At 53.9% G+C, this 24,930-nt stretch overlaps 5 protein-coding genes across 9 annotated transcripts; 3 read left to right on the top strand and 2 right to left on the bottom strand.

Annotated features, from left to right (window-relative positions):
- The first annotated feature begins 3,395 nt into the window (after positions 1-3,395).
- On the top strand, positions 3,396-10,356 carry Syvn1 (synoviolin 1). Of its 4 annotated transcripts, none has more exons than XM_074048990.1 (17): positions 3,450-3,537; positions 4,088-4,228; positions 4,306-4,483; positions 4,704-4,796; positions 4,886-5,038; positions 5,144-5,192; positions 5,623-5,726; positions 6,362-6,488; positions 6,571-6,670; positions 6,750-6,815; positions 6,908-7,024; positions 7,107-7,270; positions 7,547-7,675; positions 7,766-7,921; positions 8,010-8,196; positions 8,942-9,093; positions 9,168-10,356. In XM_074048990.1, the coding sequence occupies exons 3-17, from the start codon at positions 4,352-4,354 to the stop codon at positions 9,272-9,274; spliced, it is 1,836 nt and encodes a 611-aa protein (XP_073905091.1). In that variant the 5' UTR covers positions 3,450-3,537; positions 4,088-4,228; positions 4,306-4,351; the 3' UTR covers positions 9,275-10,356. The 4 variants fall into 4 exon arrangements, with proteins under 4 accessions (XP_020020508.2, XP_073905091.1, XP_073905090.1 ...); XM_074048989.1 differs by having other exon boundaries at positions 4,088-4,239; positions 4,335-4,483; XM_020164918.2 differs by having other exon boundaries at positions 4,088-4,239.
- Mrpl49 (mitochondrial ribosomal protein L49) lies at positions 10,266-13,498 on the bottom strand. The gene is made up of 4 exons (XM_020164922.2): positions 13,347-13,498; positions 12,557-12,707; positions 11,629-11,753; positions 10,266-11,519 (listed from the first exon to the last, which is right to left on the bottom strand). Exons 1-4 carry the CDS (start codon positions 13,422-13,424, stop codon positions 11,373-11,375), a joined length of 501 nt encoding a protein of 166 aa, XP_020020511.2. The 5' UTR covers positions 13,425-13,498; the 3' UTR covers positions 10,266-11,372.
- Positions 13,499-13,532: 34 nt separating this feature from the next.
- On the top strand, positions 13,533-15,303 carry Fau (FAU ubiquitin like and ribosomal protein S30 fusion). Its single transcript, XM_020164775.2, has 5 exons — positions 13,533-13,683; positions 13,954-14,036; positions 14,129-14,273; positions 14,921-14,976; positions 15,132-15,303. The coding sequence occupies exons 2-5, from the start codon at positions 13,962-13,964 to the stop codon at positions 15,255-15,257; spliced, it is 402 nt and encodes a 133-aa protein (XP_020020364.1). The 5' UTR covers positions 13,533-13,683; positions 13,954-13,961; the 3' UTR covers positions 15,258-15,303.
- A 3,010-nt stretch (positions 15,304-18,313) lies between these two features.
- Positions 18,314-19,628, top strand: Znhit2 (zinc finger HIT-type containing 2). The gene has a single exon (XM_020164930.2). It carries the CDS (start codon positions 18,401-18,403, stop codon positions 19,580-19,582), a length of 1,182 nt encoding a protein of 393 aa, XP_020020519.1. The 5' UTR covers positions 18,314-18,400; the 3' UTR covers positions 19,583-19,628.
- Positions 19,629-19,773: 145 nt separating this feature from the next.
- Positions 19,774-24,802, bottom strand: Tm7sf2 (transmembrane 7 superfamily member 2). 2 transcript variants are annotated; one of them, XM_020164926.2, is made up of 10 exons: positions 24,583-24,802; positions 24,052-24,248; positions 23,903-23,957; positions 23,378-23,572; positions 23,197-23,300; positions 21,126-21,245; positions 20,868-21,036; positions 20,565-20,645; positions 20,359-20,481; positions 19,774-20,095 (listed from the first exon to the last, which is right to left on the bottom strand). In XM_020164926.2, exons 1-10 carry the CDS (start codon positions 24,632-24,634, stop codon positions 19,935-19,937), a joined length of 1,257 nt encoding a protein of 418 aa, XP_020020515.1. In that variant the 5' UTR covers positions 24,635-24,802; the 3' UTR covers positions 19,774-19,934. The 2 variants fall into 2 exon arrangements, with proteins under 2 accessions (XP_020020515.1, XP_020020517.1); XM_020164928.2 differs by having other exon boundaries at positions 23,378-23,422.
- Positions 24,803-24,930: the final 128 nt, after the last annotated feature.

Genomic DNA, 24,930 nt, shown 5'->3' with positions numbered 1-24,930 from the left:
AAATTACCTTGTCTTCGGTATTTTGTTATAGGAGCAGAGAAGGACTAAGGCAGAAGGTGTGATGTAAACAGGACAGAGGGGGGGAAGGGGAGGCAAGCTGTGGTTTGGGTTGTCAGATCTTTCTGGCCACTGTATGGGTAGTAAATTAATAGAGCATAGGAAAGGAGGCTGTTGACATGAGATGACAATGGCAGTAGAGATGGCAAGGAAAGAATGAACTCGACACACAGGAGGCAGACTCAACAGGACTTCCTCTCTTGCCCCATGTATTGTAAGAGTCTTCTAAGTGCTGCCTCTCTGCCTCCCACCCCACCACAGTCTGTTCCGGCACGGGAACCAGAGGGATGCTTTTCCACGTAAGTCAGAGCAGGTCATAATTCTGCTCAACGCCCTCTAGTAGCCACTCATGTCACTCAGAGTGAGAACCCACAATGGCCCCCACCACTTAGCCTGGCTCCCTCTCCTCTTCCTCATCCTGCACTAGTTCCCCCTCTAGCTACACTCCCCTCCTCCAACAAACAAGGACCAGGACACTTGTAGCTGCAGCTCTTTACCCAGACATCCATGGGCCTCCTATCTTCACCTTCTTCAGGTCTTCACTCAAATGTCACCTTCATCATTTTAGTATGTTAGTTTGGTGAATTTTTTTTCTGTGCTGGGGATATAACCCAGGGCCTTTGGCAAGCTAGAAAAGCACTCTACCACTGAGTTATATCTCCAGCCAAATGTCACTTACTCAATGAGGCTTGCCCAATTATCCTCATGATACTGGTCCTCTACTTTGAGCACCCCGATCCCCTCTATGCTGCTGTGTTCCCCTTTACAGTACTTACTACCTTCTAATATATCAGATAATTCTCTCGTTATGTACATTGTTTACTGTCTGTCACTTCTACAAGGGCACCCCACTGTTGGAGCCAGCAGTGGGACCTTGCCTGTGTGAGTTGGCATCTGGCCTTGTGAGAAAGCTCCAAGGAACTAGAGAATTCCAAGGAGAAAAGGAAGGTTCTATATGCTTGTGTTCTAATTGTTTTTGGACTAATTGTTTTAAAGCCTGTAATAGTTCATTATTCAGGGGCCACAATATGAAAATCTTAGGGAATCTACCCAGCATCATTGCTCCATCCTGCCAAATATTCGCTACAAAAAGGAGAAGCAGGACCATAAGTTACACAAGCCTTTTTAAAGCCTTTTATAGGATTCATATCCAATCCATTATAAGTGTTATTGCTATTCATATTAACCATAACAGAAACAACAGTCTCAATTCATGCGGCCGTGGGGGGATGGGAATCCGAGCTGCTAATGAAGGGTCATTCTTTCTTCCCAAGCCCTTGTCGGGTCGAATATGTAAGTAAGTAAGTAACACATTTCCTCATCAATGTTTCCCCTTTCAGGATTGTCAGAGCCAGCAGTGAGACTTTTGCCCCAGTTCCTTGGAGCTTTCTCACCAGGCCAGATGCCGACTCACACAGGCAAGGTCCCACTGCTGGCTCCGACAAAGGCAGAGGTCTTCGTTTTGTTCACTGACATCCTAAATCCTTAGAACAGGAGACATTTGATTCATATTTGTGAACTACTGGAACGAAATTACCAGGTTGGATGTGAGGGCAGAGGAATGCAGTGAGCACGAAACCCAGCTTTCCAGAACTGGGATGCAGGTGGAGACCAGGGATGCTAAATCGTTTGGTTTCTTTCCTTCCTTCCTTTTTTTTTTGGCAGTACTGGATTTTGAACTCAGGGCCTCATGCTTGCTACACAGGTTACACAGGCACTCTCCCACTGAACCACTCCACCAGCTGGCTCTGTTTTTCAAAGCAGAGGAGACCTGAGCTGGAGGCCAGGCATGACAGTCATCAGCTTTTGGGTGGAGGTGATCAAATCCACAAGAGCAGAGGACATCATAAAGGAAAAGTAAATGAGAAGGGGCCCAAGGGACACGAATTTAAATAAAAAGATGGGCAAGGGTTGGGGGCTGGCTTAAGTGGTAGAACCCTTGACTGGTTTGCAAGGCCTTGAGTTCAAGCCCTATTACCGTCTAAATAAATTAATAAACAACAAAAAAAACCATAAAGATGGGAAAGGAAGGGAGGCAGACACATAGCCAGAGAGAAAAAAGTAGGGGGCATATGGCAGAAGTTTAGGAGAATGGGAGAGAAGTTGTGTCAGTACAGATTCAAAGTTGACCACTGGGTATAATCAGTAGAAAGTCAGAGACGACCCCATGGGGGAGCCAACTCAGTGATTGGTTACCAGCTGTACCTCTAAAGTCAACAGGTGGTGAGGAAGTCAGCTGAAACCAACAGCACGACGATTTAGAGGCAGATCTAAGCAATTCTTGGGTAGGTCTTCAACCTCTGAACCCCAGCTGTCCCCCGCGTTTAAAATGGAAAGAGCGCCACCTAGCCGATAAACTTGGCAACGGCTATTTAAATACGATGACGAAGGAAAACCCTAACCCTAAATTCTATTCTGTTGAAAGAACTGAGTTGGCTGCGACCCAGCCCGAAATAGCGGGCAGCCCAGGACCAGTGAGGTCATGGCAATGGCCCAGGAATGAATAAGACAAGGACAGCAAAAGCATAGACACAGATTGGGGTGCGGACAACCCCTTTGCACAGAACACTCCGGTCACAAGATTAGCAGGAATTAAAGTTCTGCCTTTCTCCCAGTCCTGGCACAACTGAATACCCCTCTTTTTTGTGGCGCGGCAAACGTTCCCCGAGGCCAGATAGGGATCACCTGCCCATGGACTGCGCTTTCCCCGCGGCACTCCGCCAGCTGGGGCAGGACCTGGTCCTGGGCAACACTGTCTGCCGCTCCTAGCAACCACTCACCTGTTTTTCTCTTTCTATAGGCCAGAAAATTTCTTTTCTTTTTCTTATTGGTCCGCGTAACTTTATCGCAACCAATCAGTGGTAGCCACGGGACCCAACTCACTCCCACAGAACCTGAGGGGTGACCATGGAGGAGACAAATTTCTGTTTTCTGCATCTTGTTCTCCCAGAGAGCATCTTACTTGTCAAACTGTGTGGCTATACCTGGAACGAGGCGCTGAAAGATTCTATTTCCCTTAGGCCTACCGTAAAACCGTCCCTTGTACACTCCCCCCCCTCTAAGTGGCACGGCCCCCCAAATGCTCCACCTTTCAGGCGCTTTGAGAGCCGGAGTCCGGGCTGTGTAGAGTCCACTCAGCGGTAGAGACCCTACCAACTGAGAGTAGCAAGGAGGGGGCATTCCATCCCTCCTTCGTTGTCCCCTCTCAATCCGATCACCCCTCGCATTCCTGGCTCAGGTTTTCTCCATGGGTACCAACCCCTGAAACGACAGTAACACCACTGTTCTAAGGCGCCACACAGAACGCGCGGAGCGAGCAAAAGTGGGGCGCACTTGGTACGGTCCTCGCCGCGCCCCGCGCCGCCGGAAGTGAGGTGTCTTACCCTCGAAGTTCCGGTTCGCAGGGGGTGGGGAGTGTTGTTAACCGGAGCGGCTGCCGCAGTCGCGGGGATTGAGCGGGCTCGCGGCGCTTGGCTCCTGGTGAGTAGGCGAAGTTGGGCCCTGGTTGGGGTTGGGGTCAGGACCTGGGCCTGGATCTTCCCCTTGTGGTCACCGGGGTCTCTGCGCCCCCATAGTCCAGCCGTCTGCTTTCGGCCTGTCAGATGGCCGCAGACCTCAGGCGCCGGCGCTGCCACTGTCCCTAAGGCTGGGCCCCGCCTTCGACTCTCGCAACTCCTGGCGCACACAGGTGCGCGGCCGCGAGGGCGACCTGGGTCCCGTTTAGCCCTGCCACTGCACCCTGCTGGTCGGCCGTTTCTACGGTGCCCCGAGTTGACACTGACCCGGGGGTTGGGGGACGCCAGGGTTCCAGGCTGACGTACCCCGCCCGCACCCGCGGGGCGCGCGTCCACGCCGACTACCCTGGGACAGCTGTCACCCGCGCTGCGCCTCCCCGGCTGCGCCCGTCTGCGCTTTGGCTTCTCCCGCCTCTGGACCAGATTTTCGCTTTTGCCTCTCACTCGGTGGTCAGGGGTGTCTGTCCCCACCCCCCTGCTTCCAATATTGCCGCTTTTCCTCTTTGCCTCCCTAGAGGAGCTCCTTGGCAGGCAGCGTGGAAAGAGCCCTAGATTTGAATCGAGAACTGACCCAGGTTCCAGGCCTTGCATCAAAGTGATCACTTAACCCCTTTGAGTCGCAGTTTCTCGCGTATGCTGTCCTGGATCTGATGATTGTGAGAGTGAAGTGAGATTCCCCCCTCCCCCGTTGTCCTATTGAGGCTGTTCCAGGCACTGTGCTAGCTTTGCACAGTGTGGTCCTCACTTTCTTTCCCCACGCAGGTCTCCCGGCCAGGGCAATGTTCCGCACCGCAGTGATGATGGCGGCCAGCCTGGCGCTGACCGGGGCCGTGGTGGCTCATGCCTACTACCTCAAACACCAGTTCTACCCCACTGTGGTGTACTTGACCAAGTCCAGCCCCAGCATGGCAGTGAGTTCAGGGCTCAGGGAGGGAGGACGGCCCAGGGAGGGAAGGAGGAGTCGGCCTGGGGTGGAGGCGGGGCTACAGGTCAGGTAAGTAGGGGTGAGGTAACCACTAGCTGCTTAACTTTTGAATAAACTGTGAAGACTTGGGGAAGCTCCTGAATGATGATCCCCAGGCAGAGGAAAGCAGAAAGTGACCTCAAACCATAGGCTTTCTCCACTCCTAGGTCCTGTATATCCAGGCCTTCGTCCTTGTCTTCCTCTTGGGCAAGGTGATGGGCAAAGTGTTCTTTGGGCAGCTGAGGGCAGCAGAGATGGAGGTAAGATGTCAGCAGCCCCGAAGGTGAGGGGCAGGGCACTGGGCAAACAGAATGTCTGGGTTCTTCATCAGCCCCTGCCCAACCCCCAGCACCTTCTGGAGCGTTCCTGGTACGCAGTCACTGAGACTTGTCTGGCCTTCACTGTTTTTCGGGATGACTTCAGCCCCCGCTTTGTTGCGCTCTTCACTCTTCTTCTCTTCCTCAAGTGTTTTCACTGGTTGGCTGAGGACCGTGTAGACTTTGTGAGTTGGGGCTGGGGTAGGCTTGTGGAGCAGTCGGGCAGGGTTGGGGATGGGAGTGGGGGTGAGCCCAGATTTCCTGACGGGCCCCTCTCTGCTCTGCCTCAGATGGAACGCAGCCCCAATATCTCCTGGCTCTTTCACTGCCGAATCGTCTGTGAGTGGGTTTCATGGAGGGCAGGGGAGGTAGCTGGAGGGAGGAGGGGCACGGTGGAGAAGTGGAACATGAAGTCACTAGCGTGGGCCCGTACCCCAGAGCACAGGCCACCCCTTGGCCCACAGCTGTACAGGAAATATAATTTAGGAAGTTAGTTTGCATAGTCTGCCCTGTTCCACTCCAGGGCTTCTCAACTGCCTGATGCTAAGCTCTTTGCCTCCTCCCTCACTTGGAGTTTGGGCTGCACTCATCCCCCGCCCCTAGCAAAACTGGAGTTTCCAGAGGGCTGAATCCAGTGGAGTGTGCCCACCTGACTAGATGACTGGCACCATGGCCATGGTGGGCTTGGAGGGGGGAGGGTTGTCCTAGAGCAGGAAGTGGCTGTCAGGCCTGGACTGACCCCACTCCCCTGATTTGGGGGTTCCTACAGCCCTTATGTTCCTCCTGGGTATCCTGGACTTCCTGTTCGTCAGCCATGCCTATCACAGCATCCTGACCCGTGGGGCTTCTGTGCAGCTGGTGTTTGGCTTTGAGGTAAAACTGGCTTGGGAGTTTGGGGGAGAGCAGAGCCTAAGGTGACACTTCGTCTGCCTTGAGTAACACAACAAACCGAAATTGAGCATCTGCTGCCCCCTCCACCATTCTGGCCATCAGGGAGCAGTAGTCATTTAGACAGGGAGCCCTTATACACTCCTAGGTGATTGCAGGGGGGCACAAAGAGAGGCTGGTGTGCAGGAGCCCCAGCTTGGGGCTCAGAAAGTCTTCCTGGAGGCTGATGCCAGAGCTGGCTCTAGACTGATAGATGGATGGACCATGGGAAGCCATGTCCCAGAAGAGGAGTGGGGAGAGTGTTGAGTGACAAGAGCTCATGTTTGCTGAGTACTCACTACACGTCAGGCCTTGTGGTCAGGCCTTGTGGTGAACTCTTAATCAACAAGACAACGTGGCCATAAGTGAACAGTTCTGCATTTTATACGTGAGCAAACTGAGGTTGAATGAATTGCCTGAAGTCACAGCTAGTGAGTGGAGGGGCTGGGAGGACCCCCCTGGCTGTGTCAAGCCTGTGCTAGTACTGCTGTACTCTGCGATGTTGAGGCCTGGGTGCAGCAGTGTGGGCAGAGCAAGAGAGAACTGGCATTTACATACCCCTCACGTCCCTTTCCCTCCAGTATGCCATCCTGATGACTATGGTGCTCACCATCTTCATCAAGTACGTGCTGCACTCTGTGGACCTCCAGAGCGAGAACCCTTGGGATAATAAGGCCGTATACATGCTCTACACAGAGCTGTTCACAGGTGAGAGGAGACTGGGCCTCTCTGACCCAGACCAGTGCCACGCTGCCTGCCAGAGCCTCTAACCAGCTGTCTATTCCCGCAGGCTTCATCAAGGTTCTGCTGTACATGGCGTTTATGACCATCATGATCAAGGTGCACACCTTCCCGCTCTTTGCCATCCGGCCCATGTACCTGGCCATGAGGTGAGTCCAGCCCTGCCCCTCCACTCTCCTTATCTGATTCCTCCCCTCGTCTCCTTGCATTCACTGACTGCCCTTACAGGCAGTTCAAGAAAGCTGTGACAGATGCCATCATGTCCCGCCGAGCTATCCGTAACATGAACACACTGTAAGTGGGCTTGTCTTGGTCCCTTTCCAAACTCTTTTCCAGATCCCCTTGTCCCCAGCTCTAGCCCTGACACATTCTTTGCCATCAATCAGGTATCCAGATGCCACCCCAGAAGAACTCCAGGCAGTGGACAACGTCTGCATCATCTGCCGTGAAGAGATGGTGACTGGTGCCAAGAGACTGCCCTGCAACCACATCTTCCACACCAGGTGGGAGGGGACCCTGGGAGCCTGCACATCTGGGTGCAGGCCCCTGGGGATCTGCTGACCACTGCCCGGTCTTAACCCCCAGCTGCCTGCGCTCCTGGTTCCAGCGGCAACAGACCTGCCCCACGTGCCGTATGGATGTACTGCGGGCATCGCTGCCAGCTCAGTCACCACCACCCCCTGAGCCTGCAGACCAAGGACCACCCCCTGCTCCCCACCCCCAACCACTCCTGCCCCAGCCCCCTAACTGTGAGTGTCTCTTCATCTGCCCATTCACCACACTATTGGGTACTTAACCTGGGCCCAGGATGAGAAATGCTGGGGAGTGGAGCCTCGGCCCTACAGAAGCTCACATTCTGGGCAGGGAGGTGTGAAAAATGAGAAATAGGTGATTGCAATCACTGTGACCAGTGGTGAGCTCAGAGGTCTTGAGAGCAGAGAACAGAGATCCCAGTAGCTAAGCCCCCTTCCTGGGAGTGGGATCTACTCAATTCAGCCCTCTTCTCACCACCCTTCTCTTTGCAGTCCCCCAGGGCCTCCTGCCTCCTTTTCCTCCAGGCATGTTCCCACTGTGGCCACCAATGGGCCCCTTTCCACCTGTCCCACCTCCCCCAAGCTCTGGAGAGGCTGTGGCCCCTCCGTCCACCAGTGCAGGTGAGCTTTTTGGGTACTGTGGCAGCTGAGAGGGGCCAGGGATGGAGGCAGAGGCCCTGCTGCACTCTGATGTCTCCTTTTCTTAAACAGCCCTTTCTCGGCCCAGTGGAGCAGCCACAACCACAGCTGCTGGCACTAGTACCTCTGCTTCAGCACCTGGCTCTGCCCCCACTCCAGAGACCGGCCCCGCCCCTGGCTTCCCCTTTCCTCCTCCCTGGATGGGTATGCCCCTGCCTCCACCCTTTGGTAAGTTGGGCCATTCTGGGATGTTCTGTGGGGCAGGGGCGTAGGGTCAGTCCTAGGCAGCCCAGGCTGAGCCTCCATCTCCCTCCAGCCTTCCCCCCCATGCCTGTGCCCCCTGCTGGCTTTGCCGGGCTGACCCCAGAGGAGTTGAGGGCTCTGGAGGGCCATGAGCGGCAGCACCTGGAGGCCCGGCTGCAGAGCCTGCGCAACATCCACACGCTGCTGGACGCCGCCATGCTGCAGATCAACCAGTACCTCACTGTGCTGGCCTCCTTAGGGTGCGTCTACATGGGGCACTGAGGGGTGGAGCTGCCAGGAAATGTCCCCCGCAGTTGTTCTTGGCATCTTTCTCCTGCCACCCTGTAACACCTGCACACAGGCCACATTTACAGGTATCTCCAGGGGCTCCAGAAGTTCTTGATCACTCCCTATCTTTCTCTTGCCATTCCAGGAGAGTGAAGTAGGAGTGCTGCTCATTTCGCAAGCTGACCATGAATTGCATTCCTTTTGTTTTTCTAAGCTCCAGTAATTCCTAGTTTCGCTGCTCTGGCCCCTCCCTTAATACCCTCTTGATGTTGGGATTGCCTCTGAATTGTGGAAGCAGATATCACAGTCCCCTGGAACCAGCCTGACCCTAGTGCAAGTGCTAGTCCCATGGCTCACTTGTATTGTGACCTTCACCTTGTTGGAATAGGAGTTCCAGTTCCTACTCACAGGTGACACATACAAAACACTGGTACCCAGCAGACACGGTACAGGCCTGGAGGGACACTGGAGTCCACAAAGTGAATGCAGACATCCATGGGGGGACACTGCAGGGTAGAAGACATTAGCAAACCCTGCCGGCAAGTGGTTTATAGTCCACAACACAGGATCACTTGGCCTGTGAGTGGCCCCATCCAAGAATTCATTCCATACATGTTCATTTGTGTCCCAAAGTGTCCTGCAAGGTTCACCAAGCCAGGAGAATCTGCCCAACCCAGCATGCCAAGGCCAGGCCCCTCTTGTCCCTTCTCTTGCTAGGCCACCCCGACCTGCCACTTCAGTTAACCCCACTGAAGAGACTGCCTCTACAGTGGTCACTGCTCCCTCCTCCACCAGCATCCCCAGCTCTGAGGCCACCACCCCAACCCCAGGAGCCTCCCCACCAGCCTCTGAAACTGAAAAATCTCCAGGTAGGTGTTATCAGTCTCTGGGGGCAGGGCTGGGCCCTTCTCTGGGCTCTACTTTTGACCTCTCTTGTCCCCAGCTCCTGATTCAGTGGGCGCAGAGGAGCTGCCCGAGGATGGAGAGCCTGATGCTGCAGAACTCCGCCGGCGCCGCCTGCAAAAGTTGGAGTCCCCTGTTGCCCACTGACACTGCCCCAGTCCTGACCCTGCCCCCGCTCTCTTGAGCAGCCCTCGCTGGAACACGTCCTGCCACCAAGTGCCAGCTCCCTCCATCTGCACCAGGGAGTAGTAACCCCAGCTCTGAGAAGGAAGTGGCAGCACCCCCGAGGCTGAGTTCCCAGGCGAGAACTTGAGCCCTCAGAGCCCAGGGACTGTGAGGATGTTGGTCAGTTCCAGCCTTCCTCTCCATCTCTTCAGCCTTGTGGTCTGCTAGGGCTCTGAAGGCAGAAAGTTCAACCTCTGAAAAGCCCTCTTCCTTCCCCTCATTTCTGGAAGAAGGGCAGCCCCTCTGAGCCCTACTTGTGTGCTGGGTCATGCTGCGTGCCGAACAGTATTAGCTCCGGTTCCCAAGTGTGGACCCCAGAGGAGCTGGAGTCGAACCAGAACTTTCCCCTGGCTCTCCAGCCACGACTGGTACTGATTTCCTTTTCATACCCCCATCTTCCCAGAAGCCCCTTTGTGATGGTGGCTGTGCCCCCTATGCCCTGTGGCATTTCCAAGTCTTACTGGCAACCATACAACTCAGGGAAAGGAGTGCCTGCGGGTGGGGGTTAGGCGGGCAGCACTGAGGGACCCTGCCCCGCCCCTCCCCCAGACCCTTTCCCCTGCAGCTTCTCAGCTGAGACTAATAGTCTCACCCAGCAGCCACTGCCCAGCCATGGCAGGCTGAGGGCCAGTGTACTGCTCCTTAACCACTGCAACCCTGGAACCCAAGGAAGGGCACTCCTGAGCTGCAGACCTTTCTCCAGTTCAGGATTGTACTACTTCCTACCTAGTGGCTTTTGGCTTAAATTTTGTCTTTTGAATTTGAATGCTTGACCCCAGGAAGGGGAGTAGGAGTGTACTTCTGCTCTTTCAGTTTATAGAATGGGCTCTGGACCAGGCAGGGACCACAGGAACCGAGACCTGCCCACCCTTCTTTCTTCACCTCGGTTTTGTGTTACAAGAGTTGCTGGAGACAGTTTCAGATGATTATTTAATTTGTAAATATTGTACAAATTTTAATAGCTTAAATTGTACATACAGCCGAATAAAAACTTGCATTAACAATTGGCAGGGCTTGTGCTGTAGGGTCTGGGCCAGGCACTTCTCCTTGCCCAGGCCATAGACTTGGGAATGGCCTGCATCTCCTGAAGTGAGGACACTGCTGACTATCAATTAGGAAGACATACCCACTTAATATATGGAGAAACTGAGCCCCAGAGAGCTTCAGTACTCTGCCTTATGTCAAAGATTAGCAGGGCACCCAGAACTTGAACACTGTTAAACTAGTTTGATGATGGGGTGGAGGTGGGAACTCAGGCCTTTGGTCCCTGTGACTCCAAGGGCAACAGTGAAGGCTAGTTGGCTGGAGGTGAGGGGCATAGATAGCAGGGGTGAAGGGCCTGCATCTTTCTGCATGCAAACCCCTGTCCAGCCTGGATTCCCGGTCAGCAGATTGGGCTGGGCTTTGGAATGTCCAGGTACCCCTGTGGCTAGGCCAGCTAAAGCTAATTAATTTAACTTTTGGAGCTGGAAAACCAATCAGGTCAGGTCTGGTTTGGAATGGAGCATGGACCAGCACTGGGCCTCCTGGGGGTTGACGTGGCACTGCACTTGGAACTTAACACCCTCCCAGGATCCATGCCTGGGTCATGTTTTTCAGTTTCCAAGTCAGGTCTAGCCCGGAGCAAGGGCTCCAGAGGGCCAAGGATGTGCCCGGTGGATCTTCATTGTGAAGCTCCTCCTAACTGGGGTTGGGAAATTGCACCCAATGGATGACAGTCCCTAGAATTTGAACAGATAACCCCAAGGAACTCCAAGAAACAGTGAGAGGAAAAACAGCTGATGCCCCATCCCGCACTAGTTGATTATTCTCTGCTGGGCCTTCCACGGTGGACACTTGTGTATGGGGTCTGTTTCCCCCTTTATGCAAGCCAGGTATGAGCCCAAAAGCCCTTCAGCCCTCATACTCTGCCCTGCCCAAGCCATTAGCCCTGGTCTTTGTCCCAAGGGCTCCAATATACATTTCCCCTCCTCCTGAGGTCCCCTGGACTCCACAGTCTGGGGGGGAACACAGTAGTTCTTCAGAAGCCCTTCTCAAGAAGCCAGGCCTTAAGCTGTTCATCAAAATAGCCCTTGATCCGTAGAGTACCTGTCACCTCATTAACCTGGGTGACAGGTGTCTTCCCCAGCAGAGGGCTCAGAAAGTCTTCCACATCCTTCTGCAGAGCCTGGGGAAAGATGAAAAATCAGACCTGGTCTACAGTCATTCCTATCTAACAGAATCCCATCCCTTCAGCCCTGAAATAGGAACAGACCCTGACCCACCTACCCACTTACCCAGATGTCCCCCTCCACCTTCCGGATCACAGTCATCTGGCGGTTGCCATGTGTGATGTCCTTGTAGACTGGGATGTTGTGCATCCGGGAGCGCCGCACAAAGTAAGGCAGGTTGGGTGGGGGATCTGAAACAGGGAGGGTCAAAGATAAGCCAACTTGTCCTAGATCCCACCCCACCTTGGCCAAGGCCCTTCCCTTCACAAAATCTACAGAGGGTTAACTGCATCCAACTGGACCAAGACCATCTACAGTCTTAAGGTCAAGGTATCGCCTCTTTTCTTCCAGTTTAGAATCAGGACCAAACTGTTCACCCTGGTACCCCGAAATCCCACACAGGGCCTGGTACTATTAAGTGTTCAAGAAGAAACAGGGACATAACTCCCTGGATCTTTGGGTTCCCCTCTGGGGTCGATCTTGCCCTTTCCCACTAAGTCAGGGAGGCTGAAAATTTCTGACCAAAGGGATGGGTATTTACAAACACTGAACACCTACCACATGCTGGGCTTTGCAGTAAGAGCTTTGTGTGCTAAGTGGATTATCTTCATTTTCATGAAATTGAAGGTAGAAGAAGTCAAATGACTTAAGATCACACCAACAGTGAGCAACAGAGTCAAATTCAAACCCAGAGTTGCCCAACTCCTGAGCTGTGTTCTCAATTATAGTACATGTTCTGATGAGGGAGAAGGGAGGTCCAAGCACTTGGGTCTTCTCTCTCTGCTTGTCTTTTTCCCATATGGCAAGAGTCCATCCCAATAATATAGATAGATGAGGACCAGTGAAAGAGCAAGCTACTCCTGGGCCATTCCTTGGGCATAAGTCAATGCTAACCCTACAAGATCTCAACATGAGACTCAGCTGGGGCACACTGACCACTAAGAAGGGGACTATTTCCTTGCAGCCTTCAAACTATCCCCATCACCATGCTCACCTCTGGGAGGCTGCCAACCACTAGGGGTAGGATAATGTTCGTGCTCTGGGGGCTTTGGGATGGTGGTGGGGGGTAAGAGGCGCTCCACAAACTGATACTCATCTGCAGACTCCACAAAGTTGCGGTGATCAGGAGGTCCCTGGATCTGGCTCTGAGGGAAAACAAACACACCAACTGTTCGTTAGCCAACATAGAAAAGCTTTGGTAAGGAGACAAAGGAAACAGTTCAAGCAGAGAGAATAGCTAAAGAAAAAGGCTGGAGATGCGAAAGCACAGATGTCAGTTTTCCAGTGTGTGAGGTGCAGGTGGGACGGGAAAAGCGGCTCAAGCACTTTCAACAGCTGAAGTCCCCTCTTAGGAATTATATGGGACTCCAGGAGAAAAATATGTGTATACCTCTGAAAAGGCGATGAATTGGAAAACTGCTCAATGTGCCATTTTTCAGTATTTAAAAGTTTTTTCTGAACGTACTGTTGGAACTTTCTAGTTTCGGATGAGGTACTTGAACCAATCATGGTTAATTCTCCACCCACACTTCGAGCGTCAGAGTACAACTCTCAGCCCTAACTCGGCTGTCCTGCAGCCACATCCCAATCCCCACACTCCCCAAGTGCAGTTCAGGCTCTGCCCCTTTCCCTCTTAACCTTGCGTGTATCACCCTCGAGACAAGTGCCACCGATCAGGTAAGAAAACTAAGGCCCCTGTAATGAGAATTTCAGGGTTACAGTGAGTAACAGCGAGCCTCAACACCCAACCCTCTGCCATCATCTCCAAGTTCCAGCACTCTCACCAGCTGTCGTAGCCCGCCGCTCCACCGAACGCCGACTCCCAAGTTCCGCAGCGCAGCACGGAACACGGCCGCGGCCATCTTGGACTGGCTCCGACGCTAGCTCTCTGCGCGCGCACCCGGCTTGGCCCCGCCCCCGCTGAGCGCACGCCTGCGCGAAGCGTAAAGAGGCGGGGCTAGAACGGCGCGGGGGGGGCGGGGGCGGTATAAATAGGAGAGGCCTGTGCAGTCGCTCCGCAGTGACGTGACACGCAGCAGGCGGTGAGGACGTGCGTGACCCCGTTTCTTCCTCTTTCTCGACTCCATCTTCGCGGTAGCGGCAGCTGAGCTCGCGGTTCAGGTGAGACTTAGACGAGGGCTGGATCTGCAGCGCTCGGTAGCACCCTAGCCGCTGGGTCAAAGGCTGCGGGGGGAAATCAAGGATCCGAGGTTGCTCTGTGGCCCTGCCTGGGGTTCCTGTCCGAACTCCCTAGCTAGCTGGGCCTTCAGCACGTGAGACACCGCCACCCCCTCTACCCCAGCGCGCTCGTCTGTGGGCCGCTTCCGATTCCCTGACCCCCTTCCTCCCGAGGCATTTCTCTCCTTGGCTCACAGCCCTTTCTTTCCTCAGTCGCCAACATGCAGCTCTTTGTCCGCGCCCAGGAGCTACACACCCTCGAGGTGAGCGGCCAGGAGACGGTCGCCCAGATCAAGGTAAGTGCGCAGCGCTCGTCGGACCCCATCCTCTCGGACTCTTCACCGTCGGGCTCTGCGGGAACGCGTGCGGACCTTGTTTGTGCTTGTAGGCTCATGTGGCCTCACTGGAGGGCATCGCCCCGGAAGATCAAGTCGTGCTCCTGGCGGGCACTCCGCTGGAGGAGGAGGCCACCCTCGGCCACTGCGGGGTGGAAGCCCTGACCACTCTGGAGGTGGCTGGCCGCATGCTTGGAGGTGAGTGAGGAAGGGGTGTTTTTGGACTTTGTCGTAGCTCAGTGTGGTGTCCGTGATGATAGATTTAGTGCTTTCCAGCGTCCTCAAGCTAGCCTGATTCTTCTGTTTGTCTTCGTTTTCTCTTTCTTAGTGGAACTGGGGTTTGAATTCAGGGATTCACAATTGCAAAACAGGCACTGTACCTACCGCTTGAGCCACACCTCCAGTCCATTTTGCTCTGTTTTATTTTGGAGGGGGGAATTTTGGGAACTATTTGCCCAGGCTGGTCTTGGACGTCCATCCTCCTGATCTCAGTATCCCAAGTAGCTAGGGTTACAGGCGTGAGCCACCGGTGCCCAGTCTGAATGAACATTTACTGTGAAAGTGAGTGAGAGTGTAGCTCTTTTTCAGTTTCTTCCCAGAAGTTGTCTGGTTCTCAGTTTCCTCCACTGGAATCAGGAGGTTGAATTAGATCCCCCTAGTGCTCAAAAGTTCTTGTTGAAGGTCACCAGCTGGAAAGTCCTGAAGGGAAACTTAACCAGACTTCAGGTCTCTACAACGTTGTTTGATTTTCTGGACTCAAGTTGTCATGAAAAAGTTGAGAAGGAATTATACTGAGTGGTGCCTTTGTGTCTCTTATCTGCCACTGTTCTCCCTTCCCACCACAGGCAAAGTCCATGGGTCCCTGGCCCGTGCTGGAAAAGTGAGAGGTCAGACGCCCAAGGTGAGAGAATTGGTAGTTGTTTGGACTTTGTTTTTTGCTATCACAACTAAGCCAAGATCTTTGACTCCTGTCTGCCTTCTCCACCTGGAGAGGAGTTGGAGGAAAGGATTCCAGGCACGGTCAGCCAGGGCCCAATCAGTCCTCCCTTTTCTCAGGTGGCCAAACAGGAGAAGAAGAAGAAGAAGACTGGCCGGGCCAAGCGGCGGATGCAGTACAACCGTCGCTTCGTCAATGTTGTGCCCACCTTTGGCAAGAAGAAAGGCCCCAATGCCAACTCTTAAGTCCATGTAATCCTGGCTTTCTCTAATAAAGCCACTTCAGCCAGGGGTTGTTGAATCTTCATTTGCAGGGCCTCAGCGGGAGGTATGGCTTCCAGGCTGGTGGTGTATCCTCTAGAACAGTGAGGTCTGGGGGAGGAAATGTGGAACTATGGGAAAGGCTTCCTGTGAATCAGGAGGAATAGATGGCTGGCTTTTAAGATACAGAGTTGGGAAAATTCCCTAATCCAAATAACTTGATAACTACCCCCCAAGTCCCTTTTTACCTTCTGGATATGGAAGGTAGCAGGCGTCCAGAGGCAATTAGCGACAGAAGAGGGAATAGGTTTGGTAAGGAAATCAGGGAATACCAGTCTGCCCCTTCCCTGAACCAGAGTGGCCTTAGTAAAGTTCAGGTACAAAGGAACATGCTTGACTACTGGCACCATGGTGACCAGTGGCCTTCCTAACATAATCATAGTCATGATTGGCAGTTGATTGTTTCATGGATCCTCTACCATATCCCAGCTCCCCTTATTCATTCATCTAATGCTTTTGAACCTGATGGTTCTTTTGAGTTCAGCATACCATGGGGTAAATAAAGTTTGTGGGCTCTGAACTTGGACTGCTGAATTTGGGTTCTGTTTACTGGCTGGCACTGATTAAATCTCTGCATCAGAATTGTGAGGATTAAGGGATGCAAATTACTTAGATCAGCATCTGTAAATACGCTCATTGTAAATATATTACCTTTTGTTTTTTTTCTTTCCCCCCACCACCACCCCGTAGTGGTGTTTGAATTCAGGGCTTCATGCTTGCAGATCAGATGGTCTACCCTTTGAGCCACACCCAGTCCATTTTGCTCTGGCTATTTTGGAAATGGGGTCTTTCAAGCTTATTTCCCTGGGCTGGCCTCAAACCAAGATCTTAATCTCATCCTGCCACAGATAGGATTATAGGCGTGAGCCACGGGATAATACTAATTTTTTGTTTCTATTGTATTAAAAGACATGGCTCCTGCCTTCTAGCGTTTTAATGTTCTTATTGCAGTACTGGGACATCAAATGAAGGATCTCACTTAGCTTCATCCTCAGCTCACAGTTTTAATTATTGTAGGGGAAGTGCAGAAAGTAAAAAGTGTCACTGCCTCAAAGAAATTAAGTGGGGGGGGATGGAGTGGAGTGGACAGACATATTTAAGAGCATCCCTACATAAGGCTACTAGGGATAAGATGTGTGAGACCTGAAGCCAGCCAATCAAATGTTGAGCTGGGGAAAGCACTGCAGAGGCAGGAGTAGAAGTGATGTTTAGGGTGGGTACATGGCCTTGTCAACCATGGGAAGGAGACTTTGTCTCTGTCCATTTCCTGTTGTACAACTGAATACCAACCTGGGTAGTTTATAAAAAGGTTGAGCTGGCCACTGTTGGCTCATGCCTGTAACCCTACCTACCTAGGAGGCAGAGATCAGGAGTATGGAGGTTTAAAGCCATCCCTGGCATATAATTTGAGAGACCCTATGTAGGAAATACCCAGCACAAAACAACTGGTAGAGTGGTTTAAGTGATAAGAGTGCCCTGCCTAACAGGCCCTGAGTTCAAATTCCATACTGCCAGAATAAAAGGGTTAGTTTTTGCCTTACAGTTACATAAAAGGCCTACTCTTCAGACAGCCCATCATTCATGAATGGATCAGTCTATTAAGGCAGTGCCCCCATAACCTAAACATTTCAATACATCTTAATATCTCACAATAGGGTTTAAGTTTCCGTGTGAGAGGGCTTTCTTTTTGTTTGGGGGTTTTGAGGGTTTATTTTTGGAGACAGTCTTACTGTGTAGCCTAGGCTGGCCTGGATCTTAGATAGTCTTGCTAAGCCTCTCATGCTGGAATTATAGATGCATACCACTGTGCCTGGCTCAACATGAGTTTCGCTAGGGACATCCAAACTATAGCAGTTAGAGAGCCATGAAAGGAATGTAAGCAAGAGTTTGGTGTGATACGACTTGTGATCTAATTCGTTGGGATTTTTTGTTTTATTTTCGGTACTAAGAATCCAATCCAGAGCTTCACAGTCTAGTCAAGCACTGCACACTGAGCTGTAGCTCAACCTGTGATCTAGTTTCTCTGGCTGATTTTTTCTGGAGGGCCGGCAAGTAAATTAGGAAACCAGTTTAGGATATTGTTACCCAAGTGAGGGAACTTGCAGCTTAAATCATTAGTACAAAGTCAAAAGTACAAAGAAGATCTTCAAATCCATCCAAATCGTGGTAGGAAAATAAATGACTCATATCAAGATAAATGCAAGTTATTTTGAGCCAGAAGCGGCAGGACACAGGATTGGCTGTGAGGTGAGAGGCACCGAAGAACCAGTTTCCATCACAGGCACCATGGATCAAGACTTCATGGTGCTTGGCACTTTTTGTAGTTCATCCTCCCTGCTGCACCACAAGACTAGGTTTCCGAGAAAGGGACTTCTTTCCTTTGATATTCTGTGTTCTTGACCCTTAATACAGAGTCTGCATTTAACAGATTTGGATGAGCGAAGGTGATGTTTAATGAGAAAGTAATGAAAGAAGAGGGGGAAATCAAACAGGTGATACTTGTTAAAACAGCTTTCTGCTGAGGCTTTCTATTGGTAATGCCCACAACAGTCAGAGCTAGACTAGGTGCCCTCACTTTGGTCTTTCTTCACTGTAGCTGCGCCTTAATTTGTCTGTGTCCCCTAATAAAATGGCTGCTCCTCCAGTGCAGGGATGCATCTCATCTATAGCCTGCCACAATTATGGTCCTGAGTAGGTGTTTAGCATGATGTGACAAAATTCCGTTAGGTGGTTGTACGCAATATGGGGCTATGGTTTGGTACAACCACTAGGGGGCGAGCTGGGGCCGGCGAAGCACTCGCCTAGCGAATTTTCCCCATCTCGGAGCGCCACCGTGGTGGGTGTGTCTCCTACGTCGCGACCGGCTTCTGCGCCTGCCCAAAGCGCTATGGAGAGAGAGGCGGGGCTTGGCTTCGGGGTGTGGGCGGAAATTGCGGAGAGCATCGCGAGCTTTGCGGAGCCTAACGCTCCGTCGGCCCCGCCCAAAGGCGGAAACAGCCTAAGAAGCGCCGGAAGTGGCTGAGCTGCGGCTGGCTTGTGCCCGCGCCTGGGGCCCCGCGCCGGTTGCCATGGAGCCGGCTGGGCCCTGTGGTTTCTGCCCGGTAGGGGAGGCCCAGCCGACTCGCTACACCTGCCCTCGCTGTAATGTGCCCTACTGCTCACTGCGCTGCTACCGGGCGCATGGCACCTGTGCCGAGGATTTCTACCGGGACCAGGTTCTGGGAGAGCTCCGCGGTCGCAGCGCCTCACCTAGCCGCCTGGCAGGCGCCCTACGCCGGCTGCGTGAGCAACGCGAGGCCGAGGACGAGCCCGAGGAAGCTGGCCTCCGCCCTGGCCCTGCCCCCGGCGGCCTTTCAGGACTCTGGGAACGACTTGCGCCGGCCGAAAAGGCGGCCTTCGAGCGACTGCTGAGCCGCGGGGAGGCCGGGCGACTGCTGCCCCCATGGCGGCCTTGGTGGTGGGGCCGCGGGGCCGGGCCGCTGCTTCTGGAGGAGCTGGATGGTGCCCCCGGCAGTACCCCCGCGGAGCTGGAGGCCGCTCCTGCGAGGACCGCGCCGGAATCCGGGAAGGACGCGGCCCCTGGAGACGCCCCGGGGACTGGCCCGCCCGCCGTGCCTCCCCGCATCCCCGCGCTGGCCAGCCTGAGCCGCTGCCCCGTCTCACCACTCGTGCGCTACCAGCTGCCCAACGTGCTGTTCGCTTACGCACACACTCTTGCCCTGTATCACGGCGGGGACGACGCGCTGCTCTCTGACTTCTGTGCCACACTGCTTGACGTTTCTGGAGCACTGGGCGCCCAGCAAGTCTTCTCCTCTACGGAGGAAGCTCTGCAGGCCGCAGCCCACGTGCTGGAAGCCGGCGAGCACCCACCTGGGCCCCTGGGAACACGGGGTGCTATGCAAGAGGCAGCCCGCATCCTGCTGGGACAAGGTCCGACCAACCAGAAAGGCTACACACTGGCAGCGCTAGGGCACCTGGCACAGAGCCTAGGCCGGGCGCGCAAACAGGCTGTGGCTAAGCAAGAGCGAGATCGCTTCTACCGGGCCCGGAAGAAGTGCCAGTTCCTACTGGCCTGGACCAACGAAAATGAGGCTGCCCTCACACCCCTGGCTCTAGACTGCGCCAGTGCCTATCGGGCCCATACTGTGGCAGCTGAAGAAGTGGCAGCCCTCACTGGGGAACTGGAGCGGCTTTGGGGAGGCCCCGTGCCACCTGCCCCAAGGACTCTCATTGAGGAACTCCCTGGCTGAATCGAGGACCCTTATCGTAAATAAAGCTGTGACTGCTCTGCCCAAATGTTGGCAGTGTTCATTTCTGAGTGGCAGCTGTTGCCTCACCCAGCAAAGCCACGGGCCCACACACCACCATTCAGCTTTTCCCTCACCAGAACTAACCAGCCAGTCATAAACATATTGGCCCCAGAATAGGAGAGAGGCACGCCAAGGTTCCAGACATTTATCCAAAAAGGAAAATGTCTCCACTCGAGGCTCTGGCTTCATCTTGCTCCAAACCACCTCTTCTCTGAGGCTGGTCATCCCAGCCTGGCAGAGCTCAGGGTCAGGTGTCCTGGTTGTAGGCCCGCTGCTGGATGGGGGAGCTGCTTCAGTAGAGGTAGGGCAAGATGCGGTAAGGCACACGCCGGCAGTACTCGTGCCAGGCCCGGCCATACTTCTGTAGGCACTGCTGCTCATCCCGGGCCTCCCGGTGCACCAGCAGCATGGTGAAGTAGAGGATGTAGAAGTAGGGCAGCAGGTGAGACACCCCTGTAGGGAAGGAACTGTGTGACCACCCAGCCAGCACCCCAGTTCCAAGGTTTCCACACCTAATGGCTCCCTGGGCATCAAGGTTCAGCATTGAAAGGCCCAGGGTCCATATTGAGGCACCCAGGACTGGGTAGGCACTGGAGTCTGCCCTAGCCACACCGGCTATCTCTAGTTGCCAACTGCTCCCTACAGTGTGGCATACCCAGGCTGGGCCTCTTTCAGTCAGCAGGCCACCCTTGCCCATATCCAACCAGGCCACTCACCGCAGGGCAAGGACCAGGCCAAAGCCATGATGAGGTCTCCAAGGTAGTTGGGGTGGCGGACCATACCCCACCACCCAGACACCAGCAGCTGCCTCCCTGTGGCTGTAGGGATGGTCTCAAGGCCTGGAGAACGATAGGTAGGGTGGGGAACCCCAAAAAATCCTGCTGCCCCACCTCACCCATGGCCCCCAAAAGATCCAGCTCACCAGCCACACTGGGGTCTGAAGGATTCTTTCGGAAAGTATTCTTCTGATTATTAGCCCTTCGGAAGATGTAATAACCAGCAGCTGCAGAGAGAGAGTGAGCATGTGGTCAGGGCCAAAAGTCAGCATTCACCTGACCCTGATCCAGCACCAGCCTGTCCAGAGTCCAGACTGCAGTGCCATCCAGGACCCAGCTCCTAACTTCGGAGCACCCCCTGAGCTGAGCGCTACCCAGTGGAGGCTGAACAGCGTGGGATGTATGATGGGGGAGGGGCAGTGATGCAATTGCTGCCCTTCCTGACTGACCATTGATGAAGCAGATGACCAAGGCCATGGGGAGCCCCAGGGGCTGTGGGTGGTACAGTAGAAACTGGGCCTGTAGGCTGTAGGTGAAGGGGACCCAAGCTAGGTCCCCGAAGGCCAGCATGAAGCCAAATCCATCATGTGTGATGTCCATGGTGGTAAGGATGGCCTCCTGCAGGGACAAGACCCAGACAATACTGGCTTAGTCCTGATGAGGTCCTCAGGTGTCCTCCCTGGCCTCCCCCCTTAGCCCAGCCTTACCTCATTCCAAAGGGCATCACCCACATACAGCAACTGGAAGCCATTGACCAGCCACATGGCCAGTGAGGGACTCCCCCGCTGCTCTGCTTCCTGTACCAGCAGGGCCAGGTTGATGAGCACCTGGGGAGATTGGGGGCTAAGACCATCATCTCCACAGAGGAAGCACCACTTGGATGCTGCCTCTCCCTGTCTCTCAGTCTCTCAGCTGTCACTGTTAGTCACTCTCCACCCCTAGACCCATATCTAGGGACATGGACTACATCTCCAGTTAAAACTCTTATTTTTTTGTTTGTGGTTCTTGGGTTTGAAATCAGGGTCTTGAACTTGCTAGGCAACTGCTCTACCTCTTGAGCTACTCCCCCCTCCCCAGCCCTTTTTGCTTTGGTTATTTTTGAGATGGGTCTTGCTTTATGCCCAGGCTGGCTTGGACCAGAATCTTATATGTACTTCTCTGTAGTGGTGTGTGCACCATGCCCAGTCATTGGTTGAGATAGGATCTCGATTATTTTTTCTCCTGGCTGGCCTTGAATGTCAATCCTCTAGATTGCTGCCTCCTAAGTAGCTTGGATTATAGGCTTGACCACTGCAACTGACCAAAACTTTTTTTTTTTTTTAGTGGTACTGGGACTTACCCTTGAGCCAGTCCACCAGCCCTTTTTTGTGATAGGGTCTTGTGAAGTATTTGTCCAGGCTGGCTTTGAGCTTCAATTCTCCTGATCTCTGCCTCCTGAGTAGCCAGGATTACAGGTGTGAGCCACCGGCGCCTGGCTCAAAACTGGTTTTTGAATCTGAGCTTTGCTGCTGGGGTCAGTGGCTTATCCTCTCCAGCCCACTGTTTCTATGGCCATATGGAAAATGGGGATGGATAATTAGAGCCCCGCCTCACAGCGCTGCTTAAGGACTGTCACTTAGTGGGTGCAAAGAGCTAATGGGCTGGAAGCCAAACTGCACTCAGCACCCTCATTTTAATAGCACTGAGCTCGGTGCTGTCATGGAGATGACCCTTTCTAATCCTCACAATAGTTGAGAGAAAGCTTTTATTCAATCTCATTTCACCAATGAAGAAAGCTTCAGAGGCTGACGTGCCTGTGGGCACACCAGGGTCCAGATCCATGGCCAGGCATGGTGGCAACATCTATAATCCCAACTACTTTGGAGGCAGAGAAGGGAAGATCTCAAGTTTGAAGCCAGCCTGAGCAACACAATGAGACCTCATTTCCCCTTCCTTCCCTCACCCCCAATAAAAATCCAGGTGTGGTGGAGCACAACTGTAATCCCAGCATTTGGGATTACAAATTTGGGAGGATGAGGCAGGAAAATCATAGTTTGAAGCCACCCTGATGACTAAAATTTAAAATTTTTTAAAGATTAAAAACAAACAACAGATCCATAGTGGGTGCTTGGCATTCCTGCCTCAAGGTGAGGTCATATTCAAAGCGAAAAGAGAGACTTTGCCAAAGAGTGCTTTTGGCAGACTTGGCCACCATCCAGTATGGTTGATCATGACCAAAGAACATGGTTGGAATGTTGTCACAGCCACTAGTGACAACAGGTTGCTAACCCTGGAAATCAGTTCTAGGTTCTGCACTGCCTTGACTGTCCAGAACATGGGCACTCTTTGAAATAGATTTTGCACTTGACTGCTGCATTTAAAATAGCATGTGCTCTCCCAGCTCCCTCCCTCCCTGCTTTGTTTTCCTCCACTTGTCATCCCTGGAGCTATTGCTTGTTGTTGGGGCCAGAACCCAGGCCTTGTTCATACCAAGCAAGTGCTCTAGCACTGAACTATACCTCCATCCTACTGTATATCTTTTGTTGATATTTGGTCTCTTTCCCACTAGAATGAAGGCTTCATTAGGCAGAGATTTTTTTTTTCCCCTCTCTGTAACTTTTTCTCTTGTCTCCCAATACTAGAGCAATGCTGAAGGCATGTGATGAATCAACACACTTGTGGAATGAATGAATGATGATGATTTTTGCCTGCACAGTTGTGGCTCTGCCTTACCAGAGCTGTGCTCAACCACCCTGCCCCTGTCCTGGCCTGAGGCCAGCCCAGTCAAGCCCAGCATACCCAGCCGATGAGGCCAGGCCGCAGCTCGCAGAAATATTTGAAGTCAAAGGAACAAATGCGAGGGTTGAGCTCCCGTCCCAGGAAAAAGTCATAAATGGGATTCCCTGGAAAATAACAGAGGGTGAAGGTACAGGCAGGCATTTCCATCTGCCTCCCCCCTACCCACTGGGACCCCTCTCACCTGAGTTTCCCCCAGGTGCCAGAGCCGAGGCAGGGGCTATCAGAGCTTTCATATAGAGAAGGAGGCTGAAGATGAAGGTGGTGAGGGTGGCCGCAAATGCCAAGGGCAGGAGCATTTCTGGGATCACCCCCAGGGGCAGACCCACTGACACCCCCAGCCCTACCAGCAGGGCTGACAGCACCAGGGCCTGGAAGCCTGAACCACAGCACTGGGTGAGCCCCAGAACTCCATCCGACCCCCAACACGCCCACAGTTCAGGGAGATCACAGACCTCACCCCAAGTCACTGGGCTGCCACCTTGGCCTTTAGATGGCCACCCCAGCCACTGGTGCATAAGACTAACAGCAAATGAGGCAGGGGCATGGGGAGATTCCCTGAAGTCTTTCCTTCAGGGAAAGACCTATGTGTGAAGACACACGTAAGGAAGCTTAGGAGTAGGGAGCTAATCTCCATGGACCTTCCCGCTAGATCTGGAACCCCACCCCACTGGGACAACTCCATTGCAAGGGCGGGTCCCCTAGGCACCGTTAATGGGGTAGCGCAGGCGACTCTTATCCTTCAATTCCTGCCCCTCGGCCACCTGTGGGTACAAGAGGGGATGTTCTCACTGGGGTTGGGGGAGCCTTCTCCGTGGCCTCCCCCTGCCTTCCCTGCCATTGGAGCAGAGCCCACACCTTGCGCGCCGGCAGCAGGTAGAGCGCCGCCTGCAGACCGATCCAGGCGAGCAACAGTAGCAGCGCCCGCGGGCTCCACAGCTCCTCCAGCCCTGGCAGGTACGGGGGCGGGCCCAGGAGGCGCGCCGGGCCTGAGCGGACCACCAGGAGCAGGTGGAACACGGTGGCAGGCAGCAGCAACAGCAGCACCGCAGCGCCTGGGGAGGGGGCCACGCATCGGGCGTCCGCTCCGAAGCTCTCCCAACCCCCGACATGTCACCACCAACCTCTGTACGCCGTTCTTAGCCCCGGATTCCCCTCCACCTCGACCCTTCAACCTCAGCCCCCTCCCGAAGATTCTCCTATTGCCTCACCTCCCAATCTTGCAATCCACAACCATCCCCCCCCCCCCGCCCCTCCCAGACACTTCCCCCAACAAACCCCGATCCTTCTGGCTCCCAATGCCTTCCACCCTCAGATCCTGCTCTTTCACCGCTTCTAGCTCGCCCCCGCTCAGTCCCCGCCCCCAGGCCACCCTCTCTGCCCCATTACCCAGGGGTCCCCCGAATTCCAGCCGGGCCTGGGGACCCTGAGTAGGGGCCATGGTTTCGGCTCTGCCGGAGGGGGATCAGGGCTCACAACAGCGGGTCAAGGAAACACCGCCCGTGTCATCCCCTAGATGGACTAAGCGACGGAGAATCCGGCCCCGCTACGACTGCACCTGTCTCGAAATAGCTGGGACAGCGGCTGCTCCTGCCCCCAGATCTTTAAAAGGACGCGCCCCCTGACCATCATGGGCCCAGCACGTCAGCCAATCGGCGCCCAGGGGCGGGCCCTGCACGGTCGCATCAGAAGCCGGCTTCACAGCTCCACCCCCGGCAGGTCCGGCTTTCACAAGCG

This window comes from Castor canadensis, chromosome 1, assembly GCF_047511655.1.
Source record: "Castor canadensis chromosome 1, mCasCan1.hap1v2, whole genome shotgun sequence".
Lineage (NCBI taxonomy): Eukaryota > Metazoa > Chordata > Mammalia > Rodentia > Castoridae > Castor > Castor canadensis.
The sequence above is the reverse complement of the archived record's forward strand: the minus strand, read 5'-3'. Positions and strand labels throughout refer to the sequence as shown.

Excerpts from the sequence above, each read along its gene's own strand:
- Tm7sf2 (XM_020164926.2), bottom strand. The coding sequence starts at position 24,634 with ATGGCCCCTACTCAGGGTCCCCAGGCCCGGCTGGAATTCGGGGGACCC. Across the intron at positions 20,482-20,564 it reads TTCAGACCCCAGTGTGGCTG|GCCTTGAGACCATCCCTACA; the intron begins GTGAGCTGGATC and ends ATCGTTCTCCAG. Across the intron at positions 20,096-20,358 it reads GGCCTGGTCCTTGCCCTGCG|GGGTGTCTCACCTGCTGCCC; the intron begins GTGAGTGGCCTG and ends CCTTCCCTACAG.
- Znhit2 (XM_020164930.2), top strand. The coding sequence starts at position 18,401 with ATGGAGCCGGCTGGGCCCTGTGGTTTCTGCCCGGTAGGGGAGGCCCAG.
- Mrpl49 (XM_020164922.2), bottom strand. The coding sequence starts at position 13,424 with ATGGCCGCGGCCGTGTTCCGTGCTGCGCTGCGGAACTTGGGAGTCGGC. Across the intron at positions 11,754-12,556 it reads TGGTTGGCAGCCTCCCAGAG|ATCCCCCACCCAACCTGCCT; the intron begins GTGAGCATGGTG and ends TCCCTGTTTCAG. Across the intron at positions 11,520-11,628 it reads AGGTGGAGGGGGACATCTGG|GCTCTGCAGAAGGATGTGGA; the intron begins GTAAGTGGGTAG and ends ATCTTTCCCCAG.
- Fau (XM_020164775.2), top strand. The coding sequence starts at position 13,962 with ATGCAGCTCTTTGTCCGCGCCCAGGAGCTACACACCCTCGAGGTGAGC. Across the intron at positions 14,037-14,128 it reads AGACGGTCGCCCAGATCAAG|GCTCATGTGGCCTCACTGGA; the intron begins GTAAGTGCGCAG and ends TTGTGCTTGTAG. Across the intron at positions 14,274-14,920 it reads GGCTGGCCGCATGCTTGGAG|GCAAAGTCCATGGGTCCCTG; the intron begins GTGAGTGAGGAA and ends TTCCCACCACAG.
- Syvn1 (XM_020164918.2), top strand. Across the intron at positions 5,039-5,143 it reads CTGAGGACCGTGTAGACTTT|ATGGAACGCAGCCCCAATAT; the intron begins GTGAGTTGGGGC and ends GCTCTGCCTCAG. Across the intron at positions 9,094-9,167 it reads TGAAACTGAAAAATCTCCAG|CTCCTGATTCAGTGGGCGCA; the intron begins GTAGGTGTTATC and ends TCTTGTCCCCAG.